The sequence below is a fragment of the Tympanuchus pallidicinctus genome, unplaced genomic scaffold (genome assembly GCF_026119805.1).
Source record: "Tympanuchus pallidicinctus isolate F22 unplaced genomic scaffold, pur_lepc_1.0 scaffold40, whole genome shotgun sequence".
NCBI lineage: Eukaryota > Metazoa > Chordata > Aves > Galliformes > Phasianidae > Tympanuchus > Tympanuchus pallidicinctus.
In genome coordinates this window covers 1,286,400-1,308,971 of record NW_026294759.1, presented here as the reverse complement: position 1 = coordinate 1,308,971, position 22,572 = coordinate 1,286,400, and the positions used below count along the sequence as shown (strand labels likewise).

The 22,572-nt window shown below is 37.2% G+C and overlaps 1 protein-coding gene across 1 annotated transcript in view; it reads left to right on the top strand.

Annotated features, from left to right (window-relative positions):
• The window catches only part of MAN1A2 (mannosidase alpha class 1A member 2), a 136,853-nt gene that overhangs the window by 43,010 nt on the left and 71,271 nt on the right, over nt 1–22,572 (top strand). Inside the window, exon 3 of the mRNA XM_052701638.1 lies at nt 9,843–9,939. Coding sequence (XP_052557598.1) covers nt 9,843–9,939 — 97 coding nt within the window. The remainder of the gene's footprint in view (nt 1–9,842; nt 9,940–22,572) is intronic.

Below are 22,572 nucleotides of genomic sequence, written 5' to 3'. Positions count from 1 at the left end.
TCACAGAGAAAGACTGGAGCAAGGAAGACACTTCCTCACTGGAACAGGGTCAGGCCAGGGAATACTTAGAGTCTGGACATACATAAGTCTGTAAGCCCAAATATCATCACATGGGCTCATGAGTGAGGAGGGAGTTGGCTGGGCCCAGTCTGTTGGAGATCTTAATTAATGATTAGGTTGATAGGGCACGTCTGCTGCTGTCACAACTGGAAGGAGCGACTGGAACAACAGGGGGTTGGCTGTGCTGCCATTATGAGGGACCTGGACTTGTGCTCCATCCGGAGGCTGGAGAAATTGGCTGATAAGAACCTTTTTGAAGTTCAGAAGAAAGTGCAAAGCCCTGTGTTGATGGGGAACAGTCTTACGCTGGAGAGAACCCATTCACTGGTGGGCCATGAAGATGATTATCAGACTGGACCTCTCACAAGAGGGAATGCTGAGACAGCTGGGTCATCTAAACCTAGAGAAGGCTGAAGGGGTGGAATGGGAGTATTGAATTAATGTTTATAAATACTTGAAGGGAGGCACAGAGCCAAACTTCTTTTCCGTGATGCCCTGTGCCACCACAGAAAAAAGACAGTGAGCATAAACTAAAACACACTGAACCTTGCCTCTGAACATCAGGAAGCAATTCTGTACTGGGGAAGCACCTGCAAAGGTTGTTCAGAAGTTTTGGACTCTCCTCCTTAGGGATCTTCAGGAGCAGTCTAGACATGGGCCTGGTCTGTTTGCTCTCAGTAAGCCTGCGTGAGCAGGACTAGGTGACCTTTGGAGGTCCCTGTCAACCTCAGCTGTTCTGTGAAGTCTGTTGTCTAAGCCTGCCAGCTGAAAGGAAGCTTTACCAGAATGTAACAAATGTGCAGTTAAGTGAATGGAGTGAAATAGTTCTTGTGTTGTAGGCTTCAAAGATATATTGGCAAAGTCTAAGAGTCCTCTGGAGCTTTTGTTCTACTTGTCCTGTATTCATTGTGATACACAATCATGCAAGAAGGCAGTCCTAATTGTACCCTTTATTCATTAAAAGGTTGAGTATTGTTCAAAGTTGTGAAGTGAAGGAGATGCTGATTTTGCCTACGCTTGCTTCTTGAGCATTTTAAAAACTTTCTAAGCTTCATGACACAGGCTTGAAAGGAGATTTTTTTAATTGATATTTGAAAAGTTGTTTTTAATGCAGCAAGATTTTGATTCTGTTCCAAAAAGATGAGCAAGACATTTAAGCAAAAGTTGTTGCAAGCCATCGTCAAAGTGTGTCACCTCTGATCTCTGCATGTCCTTTTTAAAACATGACACCTGCAGAAGAAATCACTGTTCAGTTTGGATGCATCAAATGGGTCAGAAACAACACTTTGGTTGGGAAACCGAATGTCTGCCAGTGAAAGTGAACTTAATCTAGACTTCCATAAATCCATTCAAATCTTTGAGTGCATCTTATTTTAAAATGTGAATTCTAATATGGTACCTTATAGAGGACAGGTTTTTACTTAAGAGAGGAGAATTTAATATTAGTGGAGGAAATTTTGGAAATATTTTTATAATTGTACTGAGAAGATAAGTGATTAAAATGTGCTTTCATCATGGTCTTTGTTGCTCAAGAAACTCCTAACAATGTTGAGAAGTAACAGCTTTAAAAGTAGCAGAACAAATGGATTCCTATGGCTTTCTGACTGCCGTAGCCTTATGCCACTCACTGTTCCTCTCTCACACGTACATTGCTGTGAACTTCCTCTTGTCTTCTAATTTGACTGTATGAATTGCAATGTATTTTGTGTTTGGTTTGGAGCCACCTGTGTGCTAAATGCTGCCACACTGAAGAAATAAGGGAGTGGATTAAACTACCTTTCTCTCAGTTGGAGTTGTAATTTGTGTCTATCTTCCTTACAGAGACATTGATTTCCTTTTGTTTCTCAGAAAAATTAGAGGTCTGAAATAGCAGATTCCTCCAACTCTGTGAAATCAAGTTTGAGGTTAGACAATGGATTTGAAGAGTAGTTCACATGTGGCAAGTGGCAGAAATATAGACAGCGAGATTGCCTAAGTCTTATTCTCTTAAGAAATCAAATTTAGAAAAGTGGCAGTCCTGTATCTGAATTCTGTTTTGTGCACTTATTGAGAGAAGAGCTATGAAGAAAAAGTGCTTAATCATGTGGAGGTCTTTTTATACTGCATAACTCTTCTTTTCATAGTTAAACATTCATGGTTTCCATGCTAATCCCATTTATTTTTGTAACTGCGCTATTTCTGTTCTAGCTAAATTGCCTGTTTTCTGTGGAATTTCTTTCAGCAATTAAAAACAAATTGAATGAAATTGCTTTCAATATATTATTTTCATTTTCACAGTCACTTGGCATCTGTTTTTAGCAATGTTTCAGTATTTTGTTAAGATTTTTGCGTTGTATTTTATAGCTTGCTACATCTGCCTTTGATCACAATAAAAATGAACTACTACAAATACTACTACCTACCTTTTTCAGTATTTAAGATAACATTCCCTCTGTGTGTGTGAGTGCATATCTGTGTGTATGTTTTAGTAAGTGGCTCTGTTTCAACACTCCTGAAGTGCTCTGGATTCTCAAGTGTAATTCAACCTATTGAAAGCAGCTATGTTGGCTTTAAGCTAGCTTTGCTGTACTTTTTGATGATTGCCATCTCATTTTTGCTGAACGACATCTACATAAAGTCAAGGTGGACTCATTTTCATCATGACATAGTATAGCCTTTTGGCAAACTAATTTTCAATGACTATATCAGATTGAAAGTTGTTTGATCAGTTCTTTGGCCAGTATAGGTAAGTTTGGAATGTCCCTGTCGCAGATTTGTGTCTGTGCATGCTGGGTGATTGTATGGTATAAGAAAACTATTTTAAAGTCGTTTGTTTAAAATTATGCTTATGAGAAGTCTTGCAATTTGTTGTACTTAATCTGCTCAGGCAGGAGAAGGAAAATAAAACTTCTTATCTGTGTGGCTGGTGCAGTATTACAGCAGCGTGGCCTAGATAGCTTGCTTTGGTTGGTAACTTAAAGCGTCCACTACTTGAAGAATGCATGTGTGTTTGAGGACATTTAAAAAACAAATCAGTTCCTTCAATTTCTAGCAATTGCAGAATTATCTTGCCAATTGTACTGGTAGAAGAATGTTAAAAATTCAAGATATCTAAAAACAAAGTTATCTTCTTTCAGGCCATTGTGACAAAAAATGCTTTTCAACAATGAACACATCCACAGTATTTAAAATTTTTAAATGAGAAGTAAAAATCAAGGAAACAAATACTGTATTTCTCTGATACAGTCAGCCAAATGAAAATAAGCAAAACCCCAGGAAAGCTACTTGTTACAAGAACTGTTAGGTTTCTCTGAAATCTAATGGAACTTCTTGCTGTCTTTTACATTTTGAATTTTGTACTTCCTTTTTTTTCCTGTACTATGGAGATTTTCCTAGCAAAAATTGTGAGTTCTGGTTGGATGGAAAGTACAGTATGTTAGATTTCAGAAGACGTAGAGTACAAAGTGTTTTGCAGGTAGGAAACTCCGATTGGAAAGCAACAGTATCCTCTTAAACATGGTAAAAATTGTACTATCTGCTGGTCATTTTTGCAGGATTTCTTTTGTAGCCCTTTGTCTATTTCCCAGAGCAACATAAAATATAAGAACATTAAAAAATTGTTTGATATAAATACTTTGAGGCTATGTTTCTGAATTACTGTATATCAGTAACTTCATAAAATATCATTGTGTGAACTATTAGTAGTTGATCAGCCAACTCTTTTGTGGTGTGTTCAGCTAACACACTGACTATGTATGTATGCTTCTTCATTACCTGACACTTTCAACAATTAGTGTGTTCTGGGACTTGGATTCTTGGTCTGCATTGCTGGCATCTGTTCTTTTTTTCTGCTTATCAGTGGACTAGAAGGTGATTAAGAAAGTTTTTTTTTTTTTTTTTCTTAAAGGATTCAAAACAGGATCAAAGAACTACAGTCTCCTATGTTTGATGAATTAACTAACAGATCAACAGAAACCAAAAGAGGGAATAAAGTAGTTGAGCACACACCAAAGATTTTCAGTTTTTTTTTTTTTTTTTTTTTTTTTTTTTTAATGATGATCATGGTAATGAAAGAAGGAGACCTTATGGCCATATACATGATAAAAACATTTGGCAAGGTTCAGCTGTCGAACTGAATTAGGTAGTCTTGGGTTTGAGGATGATGTCTCTCTTTTGTCCTGGAGAAACTGGTTGACTGCAGGAAGCAGCTTTGTCAACACAGAAATTCAAAGTAGAAAACTGGAGCCTGACAGAAGAATTGCAGAAAAATCTAGTGGGATTGAATGATTAATCATGTAAAGATAAAATGATCCCCACTGGGACTGGGAGAGGATGAAATTAGAACTTGACACTTACTATGATAAGGTATGAGGTGATTTGTTTCCCACTTGAGAATTGAGAGCTTATTCTTTGGGAAGGTCACTCACAGCGCTTAATACCAGACCAAAAAAAAAAAAAAAAAGTGTTTCAGGAAGGGAAGATGAAATAGACAAAGTTCATTTGCTAGTGTTTGGACATAGCATCTTGTGTTCTTTGTGTAGTTCTAGTCTCTCAGTTTCAAAAAAGTGTGGTAAAACTGCTGAAAGTACAAGAATAAGCTGATGAAGATTGGTTAAATTGTCTGAAAAAGCAAGAGTGGAAGCACTGCTTTCTAGTGGCTGGTGTGCAGTTCTGTTACAAAGATAATCTGTGAGATTTCTGAACACAGGATTAGTTAAACCCGTACCTCTACCAGGTTCACTTGTTCTGTGTTAATAAAAACATAGAACAGATATCAAAAAAACAGATTCACTAGGTTAAAAAAAAAAATCAAAACACTTTTGGCTTTCTTACAGAAATTTGAGCAGTCAGTTCACTGCTGTAAACTTTCCACATTTGTGCCATTGACGTCTACTGTTTCAGTTCTTACCAAACTGCAGTATTGTGCCCTTGGTTCCATCAGATATCTTGGGCTTTGGGTCTTTTATGCATACAGTTAAGTTCTCCATTTTGCATTAATGTGATCGACGTTTTTGTTTTGATATAATAATGGATCTGTTGCTAGTTATATCAGAAAATGAAGACAGTTTTCTGTGTCTTAAAGCGTGTTCCAAGCAGATTTTTTTGCATGGCAGAGGTTTAAATGGATACTTTAGTTTCTGTTTAGGTAGAAATTTGTAGTTTTTGGAAGAATGAAATAATTATTTTTCTAATTATCTTCAAGCATCTGAGTATCAGTACATTGAAAAGATCATTCCTTTCTAGTCACAGCAATTCTCAACAAATTGTTTTATTTGCTTATTTCGTAGGACTAGGATTTAGTCTTTTAAGTTAAATCTCTACCCTGTTTGAGGAACTGAAAAGAGGCCTTAAGGAATAATAGTTCAAGCCAGACTGCTTCAGTGTACTGCAGTAGTGATGAGACTATCCAACAAGAGTCATTTCCGTTACTGTAATCTCCCTTTGTTGTTGAAAATATGATTTTGTTAAAAGACATCATTACAATTCTGCCTTTATGAAATACCAATTTCTTAGCAAGCACAATGGATAAGATCCGATGAACCAGGTGCATGTGCTCTAAAGTAAAAGGATCTAAGTATTTTGTATGTACAAAAGCAGTTTCATTTGAGACACATCCTGCTTTTTGCTGTTCTGGCAGCAGAGTCCAAATTAATCTTTTTGTAGAACTGTCATGCTGTACACGCTCTATTGCCTTGCTGACTTTGGATGCATCCTGTGATAAATATTTTTGAGACTGGTATGTAATGAACCTATTCTAATAGGATTTGTTTTCTGTCAAAAGAAGAATCGGTCGTCTGGAATTAATAGAACCAGTGAGATTCCATCAGTAATATGTTCATTCTCTGGTGGCCATATGATAAGATCTTTGTATTATATGCCATCAAATGCCAAGGGCTTACTATAAGCATGTTACTTATAGTTCCTGAGCCAAAGTAATATCCTCTGCTAGAGTTCTAGCAGTCAGAGGCGTGTCTTCTGCCATCTCCCACACTTCTGTTCCCAGTTAATATAGGTGTGTATCCTGTTACTACATCCGGCAGAAACACAAATCTTACGTTGTTACCAGATCTCTTGGTATATAATGCTTACAGATCTCAATATTCTGTACAAGAGCTGCGGGATTTCTCATGTATGCAGTTGTCTGCTCAGCTGATACGCTGAAGTCTTGGCTCAGTGGTAGACAAGGATATCACCTTCTTTACCAGAATACTTTGCAGTGTTTGTCTGGAACAAATTGGTTGATTTGCTAATGTGAAAATAATAAAAAGATCCTTGGAGAATTACAATTTCAGTTCCTTTGTTTCCTGTTTGGGAGAGGCAGAGGAGATATGGCAAACACCTGCTCATGTTTGTGCAAGTAGCCTATACTCTTCAAAATATAATTTCCTTTCTCAGAATGTTAGTCAGTACAGTCAACTATATCTTAGTCTCTCATGTTTGACAGTGCTTCTGTATCTTCTTAGGTTGCTTTTTCATCGATTGATTAATCTGGTGAAATTAGTTCCTTTAAGATGTCTATCTTACAATTTCTCTTAAGATGACATTCAGGTATCTTAGAAACTTAAAGATTTTTGAAACTTGCAGTGGTGTATACTTTATGCAATGTGTGTTGTTGTTTCCTCAGAACTAAGCGATCTGCTTACAAACTTTTTTTTTAAAACAAAATTATACCTTCTCCTCAGTTTCCCAGTAGGCGTAACAAATTGGAACAGTGAAATATTCCCTGATTAATATTCTGCCATGAGTAAACAACGTATTGCTCTTTCTTTTGGTCTTAGCCAATTTGTTATCTATGCTGATATTTGTCTACAATTTGTCTGAGACTTTTCCAGAGCTAAAATATCAGTAATGACTTGATTCTCAGTTGTGAAAAATGTCGTTGATGCATTTTAAGGTCTTAGAAGCTCATTCCCCCTTTTGTGGAAGAAGATTGGCTAAAGCTCCTGTTGTTTAGACATCCGTTATCAAACTTAGATACAGAGCTCAGTGGTAACTTTTAGCTCTACACTCTAGTGCTTTCTAAAAATACAAGCCTGTTTTTCTTCAAAGTAGTGTTTTCAGGACTTTATGTTCTGTGTGTGATTTTATGCACAATAATTCAGGAAGACCTTGACTGTCCTGTCCCATCCTTAAGTAGCCCCGTCTGATCTCGTCAGTGACCTTGCTTTAGTCTAGAGGTTGGAATAAAGACATTCTGAGGTCCCTTCCAGTCCGAGGGAAGCTGTGATTCTTGATTCTATCACCATAAGTTAATAAAAAGAAAAAGAATTGTTTGTTTCTGGATAATATTGGTAGGAACTCTCAGAGCTGTGCTATCCGTGATCGGCTTTTTTACTGTATTTAGTCATTCTGCAGTTTTCTTATGCTAGTAGAGGTTCTCTTTGACTGAGCCATCTTTGTTTGAGTAGCTGTTAATTATAGAGACATGTGCTTGTTAAACACTAAGGAATGTGTCAGTGCTGATGAAATGGCTCTTTTCTCCTCTTTTAGTGTTCTCTTTTTCTTACAAGTTCGTGCCCTGCTTGTATATCTCTGTTAAGTTCCAGGTTATCACCCAGGCATAAGTTGACTCCCTCCAAGCTCTTCTCCTGTCTCAGTCGATGTTCAGACAAATTATGGCTGCGTGGTTTGGATAGGGTTCTCATGATGGTTGTAGAGAGACAGTGACTTGTACTTTGCATCTCTCAGCAGCATGGATGCAGTTTGAAAGACTTATGTATACTGGATGTTGACTTCCAGTGAGTCCTAGACTTAGTGAGAGAAAAGAGCTGTTGTATGCCTTATGTTCGATAATGCTTATGAGCCAACATCTGCTTGTTGCTTAAGATTTTCTCTGGATATGGTGATGGATTAAAATAAGAATGCTACATTCTTGTAAATCATGCAGTTACTTGCTACAATATAATCAGTTTCTTAAGGGGTTAGCAAAGGTCTTTAAGTTGCATTAGTGTAGTTCTGTTTTTCTTTTTTTCCTTTCAGGGAGCTTTTGTCAAACTTTATGGAAATGATTATTTAATTTCTGTGCATTTTCTGGAGGTTTTTGTTTATTTGACAGTATTTTAATACCACTTTTAAAAGTCATAATAGAAAAATGAAATATGTACAGCACTGTGGATACAACTGCATGACTGTTAATTCAGGAGTCTTCTTCAGAATAAGTTTGTTCCTAACTTCCTTTTGTCTGGGGAAGTGTTTTTAAAGAATCAGATTTTTTCCTGTTATCTGTTCTGATCTGCTTATGGAGCTATTGGAGAGGGTTCAAAGGAGGGCCATGAAGACAATCGGAGGACTGAAGCACCTCTGTGTGAAGACAGGCTGAGGGAGCTGGGCTTGTTCAGCCTGGAGAAGAGAAGGCTGCAAGGAGACCTCATTGAGCCTTCCAGTATTTAAAAGGAGATTATAAACAGGAGAGGAATAAACTTTTTATATGGGTAGATAGTGTTAGGATGAGGAGAAATGGTTTTAAGCTCAAGGAGGGAAGATTTAGATTGGATGTCGGGGGAAGTTCTTCACAGAGAGAGCGATGAGGTGCTGGAACAGGCTGCCCGGAGAGGTCGTGGATGCTCCATCCCTGGAGGTGTTCAGAACCGGGTTGGATGGGGCCCTGAGCAGCCTGGTCTAGTACTAGATCTGTAGGTTGGCAGCCTTGCCTGTGTCAGGGTGTTGAAGCTTGATGATCTTTGAGGTCCATTCCAACCCAAGCCATTCTATAATTTAGGTAAGCAATATGATTATACTGCAGTTCTGTACTTTCAGTTTTACAGTTTTGTGGCTGCAGAATTTCAGCTGTATGCAAACAAAGAAATTATTGCTTAGCAGATGATATGTGCAACTAATAGCCTTGTGTAATGTATATTGGGATAATAATAGCAGGGTGGCAAAGTCTTTGGTGGCAGCAAATGAGAACAAGCTGAAACGCATCAGCTGCAGAGGTAAAGAACTACTTACCTTTGGAAAGTCTCAGGTAGGCAGGGATTTCCAGCAAGAGATGCTCTCACCCCCACTGCTAACCCTTAAATGAGGTCTGGGAGGGGCTGGATCCTGGCTCCACCCCTTCCAGTCACTCAGGTGCATCTTGTACCTCCACTTTCCTGGGTTGGCCCTGCCTTCCCAGTAGGTGCTCAATCACTGTTTCAGGCAGTGACTTAGAATTTCCATTGCACTGTGGACCAACAAGATTTTGGTGATTGTTTTTTTTTAGTAATGGAAACTTCTATTAAAAAGAAAATCTAATGGAAACAGATACTTCAGGAACAGTAAGCTGTAAATAAATTATCTACTGCATCATTCGTTATGCTTCCTAAAGATCAAAGCTTTTGCTGTTTGTCATGGTAGAGTCTGTTCCACAGTATATCTCTGTCAAGTGGGTGTTCCCAATAAGAAAACAAGAAGTACGATACCATTGTAAGATTATGCTGTTGCATCAGACTATGACTAAGCAAATAAATCCCTTTTGAGCTTCAGGTATTATTAGATTTTTTTCTTTCGGATAGCAGCTTAGGAGTTAGGCAGTATTTTTACTAATTCCTTAATGTCTGTGTATGTATTTAAGGCAAAGAAAATGGAAGTGAACTAATACAGAGCATCCTGTAACTCAAGTCAAATAGACTTCTGTTTTCAGAAAATGCTCGCAATATAGCGTTTGATTTCTTTAGCAAGCAGAAATAATGGCAAAATAATTATCAGTATGCTCTAATGAATAAGGAAGATGAAGTCTCAAATAAAGAATAAAATACTGTATTACTGTATTTTATGAAGTAGTTTCAGAATATAACTGAATCTTGGCTTTTTTCCTCTCTCAGATGATGAAGCATGCCTGGGACAATTATAGGCAATATGGATGGGGACATAATGAGCTCAAACCAATTGCCAGGAAAGGACATTCCACCAACATATTTGGTAGGCTATATTTTCTTTTCTTTTTTTTCCTTTCTTTTTTTTTTTTTTGGTCCATGCTGTCCTCCTTGAATGTCTATTCAAGCATTCTGTTTTAATATAAATCTTGAAATGTGGATCACAGAAGTGTGGTTCAGTGGCTAAATGGCTCTTCATTAAACTAGCTATTTGGGAGTAACCTATTCGTATTGTTGCAAAAGCAAAGTTGTGTCTGTGTGCTGTTAATTTTTCTGTATGTATATATATATATACAGCCAGCAGGTAGCATGGTCGTGATATTTGGGGATGCAGTTGATATAAATTTGCCTTAAAACATACAAACAAACAAAGCCCTCACCTCTTCTTGCTTAAATTTTCGTATTTGATTTTTTTGTAGAGGATTCAAAATAGTATGCATTCATCATGCTGAAAAGCTGCTTGCCACATGATGAATTTTTAAGTAGCTTTCAAAAGAGAAAAAAACTCGAGAAGATGAGGACTTGGTTACTTGATGTCTGACTTTTGGATTCTGAGTATGTGGATTGAACAAAAGAAGGCAAAGTTGGAAAATAGAGAAGTGTGGAGCTAGATGATGAGGAAATTCAAGGGATGAACTGAGATTATTTGAGTGATGAAGTGTGGATATAAGTATTACAAATGGTATTTTAAATAGTATAAAATATATGGAAGGTAAAGATAAAAAAAAAAATTGAATAGCCTGTGTTGCATGTGTGATCAGACTTATAACTAGATGGGCTTTTCTTCCTTAAAATCTCAGTGATCTGCAGCAGTGCTACTTTTGTTTTTTAATGTTAAGACAGAATAGGTAAGTTGTTATAGTAAAATAGCAAGGATTTTACTGATCTTCAGATGAGGAAATAGATCGATCCAGTTGTAATCCTTCTCCACAGCAGAGAGAACTGGGTGGACTTTAAGATTCCTTCTAACCTAAGCCATTCTGTGATTTGAAATGCATGCAATCTTTGTTTTTGTTTTTAATTTTCTTCTGGGGTTGATACTATGTTCATCTCTTCTGTGGTATCCAAGAAAGATAGAAACTTGTAATAACTACATTTTATGTCCAGAGTGAACGTGGTTGTACTGTGTATACTTTAAGTATGCTATTTATTTACTTGAAATCAAGGCTTTTATTGGTTTTTCAATAATGTAATAGGCTAATGACATTGTGTGAGGTTGGCTCTCATTGCAGTGGGTATTTATTTTAGTTATCCTGCTTTAGTACATGAATTTGTTGTTTGAAGACTATAGATATACAGATGAGGATTGTGTAAGTATCAGGTTTTCTGTGTTTAGTGGCAGAACCTAAAATAAATTATTTTGGCTTATACTGATATTTTGTTAGCGTTTTGTTTTCATCCTTAGGGGGAAAAATAAACTAATTCTGAGCAGAGTTAAGTAACTAGTTTTAAAAGTGTTTGCGCTGGATTTAGCCTAGATGGTGCTGATCACACAGTGATGTTTGGCTGTTGCTGAGTAATGAGTGTGTGCCCAGGGCTTGGCTGGGCCTCTCAGTTGGGGAAGAGGTGCTGCCAAGATGATCACAGAATTGTAGGGGCTGGAAGGGACCTCCAGAGATCATCGAGTCCAACTCCCCTGCCAAACCAGGTCGCACAGGTAGGCGTCCAGTCAAGACTTGAATATCTCCAGAGAAGGAGACTCCACAACCCCCCTGGGCAGCCTGTTGCAGTGCTGATGTGGGGCAGGGGGTGGTGCCAGGATAGGGGCCTGATTTAGGCCAGGGGACATCCCATACCATGTGGCACCATGTGGAAGGCTATCGCGCTGTGAGCTGTTAGCCATGGGCAACTGCTGCTTGGGGGTTGTGGGGCTACAGTCAGTAGGGATTGAGATGTTGTGCTGGCATCTGGCATTTTAGTTCTGTGTCAGTTGGCAGGTGGTGAGTAATTTCATTTCTGCTGTATCTATTGCTGTGTTGCTTTTCTGTTTTCATTTTCTGTCTCAGTAAATAGTTTTTATTGCAGCTCATGAGTTCTGTTTTGTTTCTAGTTTTTTCCCTCACTCACAGATGGGGAGGAGTGAGCATGTGGTGCTAAACTGGGGTTGGGTTAAACCACAGCAGGATTGTATCTGCTCTTTCTGCCCCTGCTTTCCTTATCTTTTTTTTTTTTATTTTTATTTTTATTTTTTGTTCTTGAAACCGTTCACACATCCTACCAATTATGTAATACTATTTATATCTAAGCTGTTTTTCATCAAATTGGTAAGCTTGATGAACTCCAGCCTTGAAAGAAACTGGAACAGAAGGGAGAGTTTTAACTAGCTACTCTCTCCTTCTGTCTCCTGCTCTCAGCAAATGAGCAAACAAAAACTGACAAAAAGCACCCACAAACCTACAGTGCATGGAAAGCTATTTAAATTCATAGGAGAATAATTTCATTTACTGGAGCAGCCCTACCAGCAGTCAGTTGAATGAGGATTGTTCAACTTTACTGTAAACAAATGGCTTGGAGTCTGGTTAATTCTTCATACACTGGAAGCTGTTTTGTTACACCTGGTGTGTACGATGTGAAAGGTGGGATCTGTTTTACTTTTCTGTGTCCCTGTATAAAGCAAATGGTTGGATCAGATGGAGCTGTCTAGGGTGAAGGTGAACAATTAGGCATGTTTAGGAGAAAAAAATGGGCAGAGTTTGAAGAGTGAAATAGAAATTTCAAAATGCTGTCAGAGCTGAGCATAACACAAGGAGATAATGTGAGGCTGCAGGGAGGAGCAGAGAGCATCAGGCTTTTGCTGTGACAGTCAGAAAGACATTTCTTAGGTTCCAGAGCTCTGTTTGGTCTTCTGAAGTAATTTCTCTTTGCTACCTTTTGCACATTGTCCATACTTGCATTTCTCCCAGGAAGAATCTCTTTGGAGGCATCCTGTGATTCAACTTGCTTTTTACCTGGCTGTATGTCATCAGCAAACCATGGCTTCCCTAGTATATTTTTTCCAGCTGCTAATGATTTTCAGTATTCAGCTACATGACCATGTAGTCCTTGCTGTAGAATTCATAAGGAATTCTATTCCTTAATTTGCTAAGGATGATTTTATGTCAACTTCCGTTTGCAACCCAGACTCTTTATGAAATTAGTTATTTTTTTCTTTATAGGAGGAGCAAACATTTTCTAATGTGTATGGTGCTGTATTTTAAAGTCATTTTGAATTGCAGTTTTACTCCTGGGGTGGAGCGAGGCTGGAAGACCTGCTACTTTACTTGTTTGGAAAACTTTTGCTTTGCAATTTTAGCACTGTTGTCTGAAAGGAGTTGTAGAATTCTCTCACTGATCAGGTCTCTGATGCTCTTGTTCCAGTTAACTGTCTCAGCTGATTCCATAAGTGCCGCTCCTTTTAAAATTCAGATGTTATCTTGTGCCATTTAATTTTTAGCTAAGTCATGCTATGATTGCTCTGTTCAAGGCAATCTCAGTGAAAAACTTTTCTGTAATGTGCTCAGGATGTATCAAGTCTAGAATAGAATCAAGTGTTATTGACTTGGTGGATTGTTGAGGAGAGGGAGAAAAACAACTGGTAGTTCTTGTACTAGGAATATCTAGGCTGTATTGTTACTGCTACTATGTTACCAACCCGTTACCTTTAAAACAGCATTCCCTGTAGTATTGCCTTTATAAAGCATTACAGAACTGTTTTTGAAGTCTGATGCTATTTTTAATAAAAGCTGCTCAGCAAATCTGTTTCTATTATTCTCTCAAAGATTATATGACCCAAATTACTTTCTGCCATTACTGCAGCCCGTCGTACTTCCTTCTCAGTTCCTAGCACATCTGTGACTTGTAAGAAAGCCTCCTGAGTTTGTTAGTTGACCTGCAGCTAGAATCTCTTGCTGGTCTTCTAGAGATGTCTGACCTTGGTGACTGTAAGCTGTCAAGGAGAGCCTGCTAGAAATGTTGCTTATCAAACTGTGTAGCCAGTCAGCTAAAATCTTAAATAGTGCCTTTCCAGTAATGGGGTCAAGTCATTAGGTGCCAGGTACTGCTTTTGAAAAGGAAATTGGGATTCTAAAGATATTTACATGTGGATAACAGAATAGGAACACTTATAGGTTCTGTGTTGGTGAAACACAGCTGATCTTGTGAAAATCTAAGATTTGTTGTTTATTTCTGCCCTCTAAGATAAAATAAGGTATGCAAATATACCAGAGAGGAAGGGTATAACATCTTTGCAGTTACTTTTGATTTGTAGATCTGCTGATGATTTTTTTGCAGCTTTTTTTTTTTTTAAATTATTTTTTTCCCCATTAAAAAAAAAAAAAAAAAAAAAAAGTAGTTTTAAGCAGCTTAAGATGCTGGATTAATTCGACAGCCTCACTGTGTCATTCTAGAGGTAGGGTTTTATGGGATCTTAATCAAGTTCTCATTAGAACACAAAGGGTGAGAAGAAAATACTGGTGGAAAATGATGCATGTAAGATGGTGGCAAATATGGCAAATGTTGATTTACTTTGGAAGGTTATCAGGTTTTAGCTAAAACCACAGCAGCTGCTGGTGTTTTGAGGTTGCCTTGTTTTGGTGTGATCTGGCCGCGTGCTATTTGAGGATGAGAATAACCATCTGAAATACGCTCTTTAAAAGTGGTTTGATCCTGCAGTTGTTTGGTGGCCCCGAGGTGAATATATTTACAGAAACACTGTTAAAATTGCTCAGTCCGGTTCAGAGATATTGTAGCTCCGTATCTGATGGTGTAGTTACTGAAGCACAGGCTTTGAAGACACTTTGTTGTGATTTTAATTGAACAGTTTATACTTAATGGGTTTGTATCAGTCTCCAGTTGTTATTCAGAGAAAAAAAAAAAAAAAGTTTGAGAAGCTAAACAACTAAATGAGAATTTGAATAAACTTGAATAAAAAAAAATAAGGAAAAAAGATCACAGTCCTTGGCAGCACAGAACATTGGCCTCAGAAATCGCTGGTTGTCATCTGACCTGATGCTTTTTGAAATGGGAGTTAAAAATATGCTTGTAGGTTTGGAGTAATTTTAACTAAGAATTAACTAATTTTAGCTAGGAATTAAGTGAGGGTATTTCATTTGTGAAATAGGTGTTAAGTCCTGCAAAACTATAAACATGTCCATAGTACTAGCAGTGCATCTCTAAACTTTGCATTTAGGCAGTTTTTGTCTAGAGATGAGCTGCACTATGTGAAGATGATGTGGTAATATATACACCTAAACATGAGTCTAGGTGTTTCAATAGTGTGAAAATAATAATGTTGAATTTTTAATTAGGAGGTGCTTGTATACAGGTATGCCCGTTGTCACCCACACGAAGTTAACAAAATTGTTACTTTGTGTTATGTCATGCTGGAAACTGTCTCCAGCACCTATGGTACTTCCTTGTTTCTTCTGTTCTTTTATCTCATGTGTCATGCAAGTGGACACTTTGATCTACAGTGTCTTCCAAATGTGTTTAAGATGTATTGTAGGGGAAACTGTAATCTGTGAAGTTGTGTTACAGTTGTATTTGCACTGTTGCAAATTATTGTATTACCTAGTAAAGCTTCAGTGCCACAGTGCAGTGCTGTATCTCTTTGTTAATACACAGCTAATACAGCTGTTGTATTTTATGAGGAATTTGTCTGGTGTGTTCTTTTTTCTTTAGTTTTGAAATAAATTTTTCTTTAGTTTTTCTTTAGTTTTGAAATAAAGTTTGGTCAATGTGTGCTTTAACAAGCAAGATACATTTAAAGCAAGCAACTTGAGGATTCTCATGGTATAGTTAGTAAGCTGATTTTTTTTTTTTTTTTAAACTTGTTAATTTACTGCTTGATTTCTGCCAATTCATTGCATGCATCCTCTTGCCTAGCTCAGTGTGCCAGCCCATCTCAGCCTCTGTTAGCAATAGAATGTCACTAGGCCTACTGTCTGCTACTGCTGCAGCAGCGTGGGAAGCTCTCATTGCTGATTTCTTTGTTGCTGAACCTCTGGGAACTGTCAGGGCGTTTCTCCATGGTGCCAGAGAGCAGGAGCAGCAGTGCTACCAAGGACCGTGGAGGAAATACATTCATTAGATTGTAAGGATGTGAGGCTGTTGCAAGAATAAGCTGACTCAGGCAAAGGAGTTTGTTTTTCCAGTACTTCTGACAAGTACAGGATAGCTTAGGAGATTCTGAGGTATAGAAAATGAGAGGTGGAATGCTTCTTGGTAGTGCTTTTACATGAAAATGCTTTTACAGACTTTTATTTTTTTTGTATTATACTAGAGAAATACTCGTTAGTTTACTGGACATTTTTGTTGTCTTTCATTATACTGGCTATTGAACTGCTTGAACCGGTCTGACATTGTCTGCTATACCACTCGATTTTCAAGGTCATACAACTGAGTGTCAGGTTTTGTAGGCCTTTTCTTTTTCTGTATTTTTAACTGCCATATAAGAAACAAATATGTAAAAATAATGAAAGCAAAACATTTTTACTGGGAGGAAACTTATCGATAAACTCAAAAAAGTGTATCACCCAAAGTACAACCTTTTGAAAATATGGTTAAAACCTTCTAATGTGTCTTCTGATTGTGAAAATCCTGTCAGTTCCTGCTCAATATCCATTTTGTGTGTGTACTTCAGCCTCTGAATCCATGTGGATGATAAAAAAAAAAAACAGTAAAGGCATTATGTATATATGTTAAGAAATTGATTCTTGGCTTCTTATTGGTTTTATGAAAAATAGTTGGTGAATAGTGTTTTTATCTTGACTCTACTTGCATAAATAACCTACCCATTATTTAATTATTTCATGGAAAACAAAAGGAGAAAAACTCCTCTCACGCTACTCTCTAGTAAAGAGAACTAATTGTACAATGCAAATTTCAGCCTGATCTCTGCATTTAAGAAAAATGTTAAAAGATCAAAAATCTATTCAATTGTAAAGTAAATGAAACTGGCCTTTGAACAGCCGAATGCAGCTGTGCAAAAGCAGTTATGAGAGACTACACTGAGACAGTGTTGAACATATGTACTGTGAATGTGTATTCTTTTTGCCCAGTAGCACATTTAGGAAGAAAAAGTTTTAAGAACATAATTCTCATGAATTACTGGCCTAATCTGGAATCAAAACGGTATTCTTATAATGCAAGAAAAGTTCCATCAGGTTGGATGAGAGATGAAATGTGATAATTACTCTTCCACTCTTCCAGTAGGTGCCTGGGAAAGAAATGTAAGAACAGGAAAAACATGTAGTAACTGGGTTTTTCTCTAAGTACTGTGTGAGTTCGTGTGATGTTACTGCTTCAGGAGCCAAAGGCAGTAAGTTTTAGTTAATAACTAGTAGTTTATTTTTCCATTACTTTGTCCATTCTGTTTTTGAGCCTATGCAAGCTTTAGGGTTCCCACAATGTCTTGTTAGAAGTGGTTCCACAGTTTTGATTCCACATTTTGAACTTTCCTGGTTTTGTACTATCTCCTTGTTGTATTAGGTGGCTGGCTTTGATATCAGAGCAGAACCTGAAGAAAGTATCCATTATTTCAATTTTTTTTTCCTTTTCATGAATTTGCCAAACTGTGTCCTCAATTGTCTTTCCTATGTGGAGAGTATTGGTATAAGCTGTTTCTCATACATGTGTTTTTCTATTGTACACGTTGCTATCTCTTTTCTCTATGTTTTTCAAGTTTTCCTACTATTTTGAGAGGAAGATTAGAATGCTTCATTACGTTTTGTTCCCTGTTTCTTTTTAAATTGTATTTTGTGTTTATTAGGCAGCCTCTGGAGTCTAGAAGCTCACAGCAGAGTGGCTGCTTTGTGGTGTCGTTACTTTTCAGTATCCTCATCCAGTGTGTTTAGCCAGTGTGTTTTTCCACATGATTTATTAATATATTGAATAGCATGTATCTAAGCATTCATCTCTGATCACACTGGTGATTTTTCTTGTAATGGTAATTGTAGATTTGTATGTGGTCTATTTCCTGTCTTTTAATCATTATTCATCTGTGGGAGAGCAATCTTCTCTTATCCTGGATGGTTTTTTTCTTAAGAGCCTTTGCTAAGAGATGTTTTCACGTATATACTTCACGTATATATTTTCTGTATATACTCTCCATCCAAAAGTTAATTGACTTCTAAAACACTGATGCTAACATACAACATTCTTTCACTGTAACTCTTGACTCTTCCTCAGTTCGTCTAATTTAGACCTGTCTTATGATGCTGTTAATCAGGCAAGCAGTGTTTTATAAATGTTATTTTGCTCCACTGTGGTAGAAGTGGTGTTTAGTCAGAGTATGGCTATTCTCTGAGACTTCCAAATGAATGCAGGTAGAATATGATCTGGCCATGCATTCCCTCTTATGCTGATGCCATAAAAAATAGCAATAGTTCACTAAGAACATTTTTTGAATGTTACTGCTGTTTTGTTAAATTGTGTGGCTTTGGATATCAAAGTATTTCACTGTGAGCAACCGCTGTTCTTCCTGTAATACAGTATTCCTGTGGAATGCTTTTCACCCAGTCTGTATTGATTCCTACCTTCTCCTTCCCACTGAACTCTTAACATAAAATCCCATGATATTATTCAGAAGATTGAAAATTCTGTCTTTAAAAAAATCTGTAATGAAATGCAGATGTGAAGTGAGATTAGAAAAACATGTCTTTATTTCTGTAATCTGCTTTATAGAATGATGAGGTACACCTCTATGTCAAATGGTTAAGGACAAAATTGCATCATATTGGAGTTCAGGACTCGGGATCATATAGAGAATTTTTATTCTCTCTAATACCACATACTTTCCTGTTTTTTTTTCTTACAAACCAAATGGTTTGCTCAGAAGGGAAAAAAAAGAAAGTGTTTTCCATTGGAAATCTTTGAATTTGTGTTTGTTTTGTCTTTGTAACAATCTAGATTGCTGGGCTGCTATTCCTAAATTTAGGCTCATCTCCTACCATTTGGAACTACAAACAGAGCATGCAGTAACAAATTAAATTAAGCCTATGGAATCTATTTTGGATGCTACTTCAATATTAAGTAAAAAAGCATGACAACTGAGTAAGGGAGTAGTTTTCCAAGTTTTAAAACTAAATACGGAAGGGACAGCATCACAAACATATGCACAAGATTGGAGGTCATTGTCAATGGAAGCCAGCTGTGAGGCAGCTGCAGCATTGTGATTGTGCCTAATGTATCTTTTATTTAATCACAGATTATTCATTCAAGGTTTTTTTGTTTTTGTTTTTTTTTTACCTGCCTGGTAAAATTATATGGGTACTAAAGTGAAATTAGCTCCTCTTTAACTGATTGAGAGAAAATTTGTAATGTGGTTTGGACCGAAGTGTGTAGGAATGGCCCAAACTGTGATTATGTAAAGATGAAAAAGCTTATGTGGCATCATGGCTTGAAGGTTCATTTTTTTGTGATGCTTTTCCCATTGCCTTTCTGGTAAAGAAATAAGTTTTGTTTACAATTATATATAGGAACTTGTATCTTTCCTGTCCTGGAAATCAGTATTTAGCTTGCCTTGTATGCAAGGTTTCTGCAGCTCTGTTTACATAACCGTACTCAAAACCAGGCAGCACTGTGCTGTCATATTTGCTGTCAGGTATCACAGCATTACCTTGTTTGCTGCTGGATTTAACTGACGGTATTCGAATTCTGTGTGCTTTTGAGCCATCATTCACGGATGCTCCTCTTTAGTTTTCCACTTCCTGACTTCTCAGAATTGCTCCAGATCTGTATTTTTGTTTAGCTTTGATTGTTTCTTGTGTGTAGCTCATTGTCCTCACCATTCACTTGCCCCTTATTCTGTCCTTTCTCATGCTCTTCCATCCTGTTGGATTCCTCCTTTGTACAAAATTTACTATTGTCTCCTCTACTTTAATATTTTCTTAATCCACAGCTTATTCTGATCTTCACACATTGCAGCCTTGTGGTTATCATTAGGTTTTGTTCTTCTGCTACCTTGTCTTGGAGTTCCAGCATTAATCTTAACTATAGTCTACACAGTTAGTTCTTTCCTTCTTCTGTTGATGCTAAAACTACAGTTTCGCCTTTATGATTAAAAATGAGATAACCCCAACAAAAGGACATAATGGTAGAAAAGCATAGAAAATTTAAATAGTGGAGTACTAACATGCGATGTCCTATTCAAATTTAGTTTTGAGAATATGCAGGCTTTGTACTAGACAGCCTGCATTCTACTTTTGAATTTTGATTTAAGCTGAAAGGCTAAGAGAGCAAAGCAAAGTAATTATGGGAAGTTCAGAGAAGATAAAGATATACTGTAGTATAATTCCAGGATTTAAAATTTGATTCTTAAGGTGACGGCTATTTAAGCAGCAGTTTGTTGATAGTATCCACCTGCAGGTCCACTTTACAGTGGATTCAAAGAACAACACACTTCAGTGTATTAGCATTCACTTCAGTGATTTATTCCTATTACTTTCTCATTTATAAAATAAAGGAAAGCTTTGTATCAATTATTTTATTTTGTTTATATGCTAAAATGCTTTAAGTGCCTGGCACAAAAGATTGGGAACTTCTTTTCATGTTGTCTATTATCAGCAAATTAACAGAACAAAGCAATCAACATGCTTAGTGTTTTGTTCTGCTTTTTTAATTAGTCTAAAATTTTTAAGACAATCTGTTTCTCTATGGATGCATAAAAGCTTATTTGTTGCATGTTATTGCTGAGCTGGAATTGTATGTTGATGTTTTATATGAAAAGCATTGTTTCATTGAGTAATTTTGAAACACTTGTTTTCAGAGTGGAATTAAACTCTGTTCAAAAGTTGAATTCATTTTCTTAAACATTATCTTGTACATTGTGACTCATTAAGATACTTTACAAGTTCTGTGCTTCAGTTGTGGCAGCTTTTTTGCCAGCGCCTCATTAGAGATAAAAAAAACTGGTGTGATAATTGCTTGCTTTTAATTTTTGTTGTTTATTTTTTCTACCAGGTCTGTAGTTGTCTATTGCATTGAGAAATCTTGCTGCTATAGTTTGGAAACTCAAGCTCTTTGAATCTTTTTTAGTAGAAATTCCAACCATGCTTTTGCTGGCCAGGCAAGAATATTAGTATTCATGTACTTATTTTTTTTAAGACTGTAATAACTCAATATTTAGTATCAGGCTAAGCTTACCTGGGAAGTGTTTTCACTCTAGTGCTAGGGATTAAAACACATCCCTGTATGAATAAAAAATAACAGTGCTAGTCTTACAGGTTCAGTGTATGCCAGAGTGTATGAACTTGAGACTTTGGATTTCCCCTTTTTTTTTTTCTGGAGTCATGGGGATGGAATAGGGAAAATCTGCTCTGTGTTTAGACCCATCCCAGCTATCAGGTTAGTATTGTACTGTACTGAAATCAGGCTCACTTGTCTGAGGCAAAATTTAACTTTGATTTATTCCTTCAAGACTTTGCTCCTCTTAGAGTTCTTTTACAGATTGATTTCCCTCAGTAAAACACGCTGTTAATAAAAAGTGTTCTGCACGGGTAGAAGTAGATTTTCCTTCTGATAGATGGAGTTTGGCCAGGGCCCTGGAAAGAAAACAAAAACAGAAATGAGAGAGAACTGGGTATTGGTCTCTGAGACAAATACTATTTCTGCTACAAAAGGTCAGTTTTGATTTTAAAGCTTTGTCCTTCAGAAGAATCATCCCATCATCTTGCTGCTTGAAAGTGAAAGCCTTGTCCTTATATCCAGATCTCTAGTCTCCGTACATCGCTAACTATATATTCCAGTTTTCTAATGCTAATGAAGAGAATCAGGCTTTCTGGAGTGGGACTTATTTCCATAGCTGGGGTGCATTGACATTGAGATAATTGTTGTTTGTGTGATACAAGGCAGTTACCTTCAATACCAGCCTAACCTCATGTTTTCCTAAAGGCAACTTCAACATTTCCCTTGGCTTTTATGTTTAATGGTGGCATCTATAGGTTGACCGTGTAAACAAGAATAAGAATCTTGTATGTTTCTGTCAGAGGTTTTAGAAAGTAATAAAACCCTACTTTGATTTTAAAGGAACTAATGGTGATTCCACTTTCCAGGTCTTTCATCTTTTCTTGTTAATCACAGACTCACAGAATAGTTTAGGTTAGAAGTGAACATAAAAATACCTATTTACACCTTCCCTTAAGAAAATATTTCTGTTTCAGTCATTGTGTAAGGTAGATGGGAGTGGTTACACATACTTTTTAGGCCTCTTGTATTTGACTTTCCTTGTAATGCCTTCATGGTAGTTTTTCTTTAGGCCTATCTCCTTGGCTTGCTTATTGCAGCCCTGCTTTGAAAGTGTGCATTTTGAGAACAAAGGCTCCTTTTTGAATGGTCTGCATTTCCTTAAGTCTGCGGCATCTATGGTCTGCCAGAACTGTTTCAGCAGTGCCACCTTTCTTTAGTACCTGGTGCAAATTCTTGGCTCAGGTAACAACTCTGCTAGGGAATTCCTGTAATTGGTCTTTGGCTAGCTCCGAAGTGTATTGTATCACCTGTGTGAGTGTGCAGCAGACACTAAAGGGGAAAGAAAAATAAATGTCACCTTTTGTAGTTGTTATTTGGAATCCGCTGGCTGTACAAATTCCAGCTTTGCTTTTTCTCGAATCTGGTCTCTTGGCGTGGTGGGCTAGCCCTGGTCAGCAGCTCAGTACCTCACAGCCCACACTCAGCACAAATGGGAATAGAAAAGGAACATCAAAAG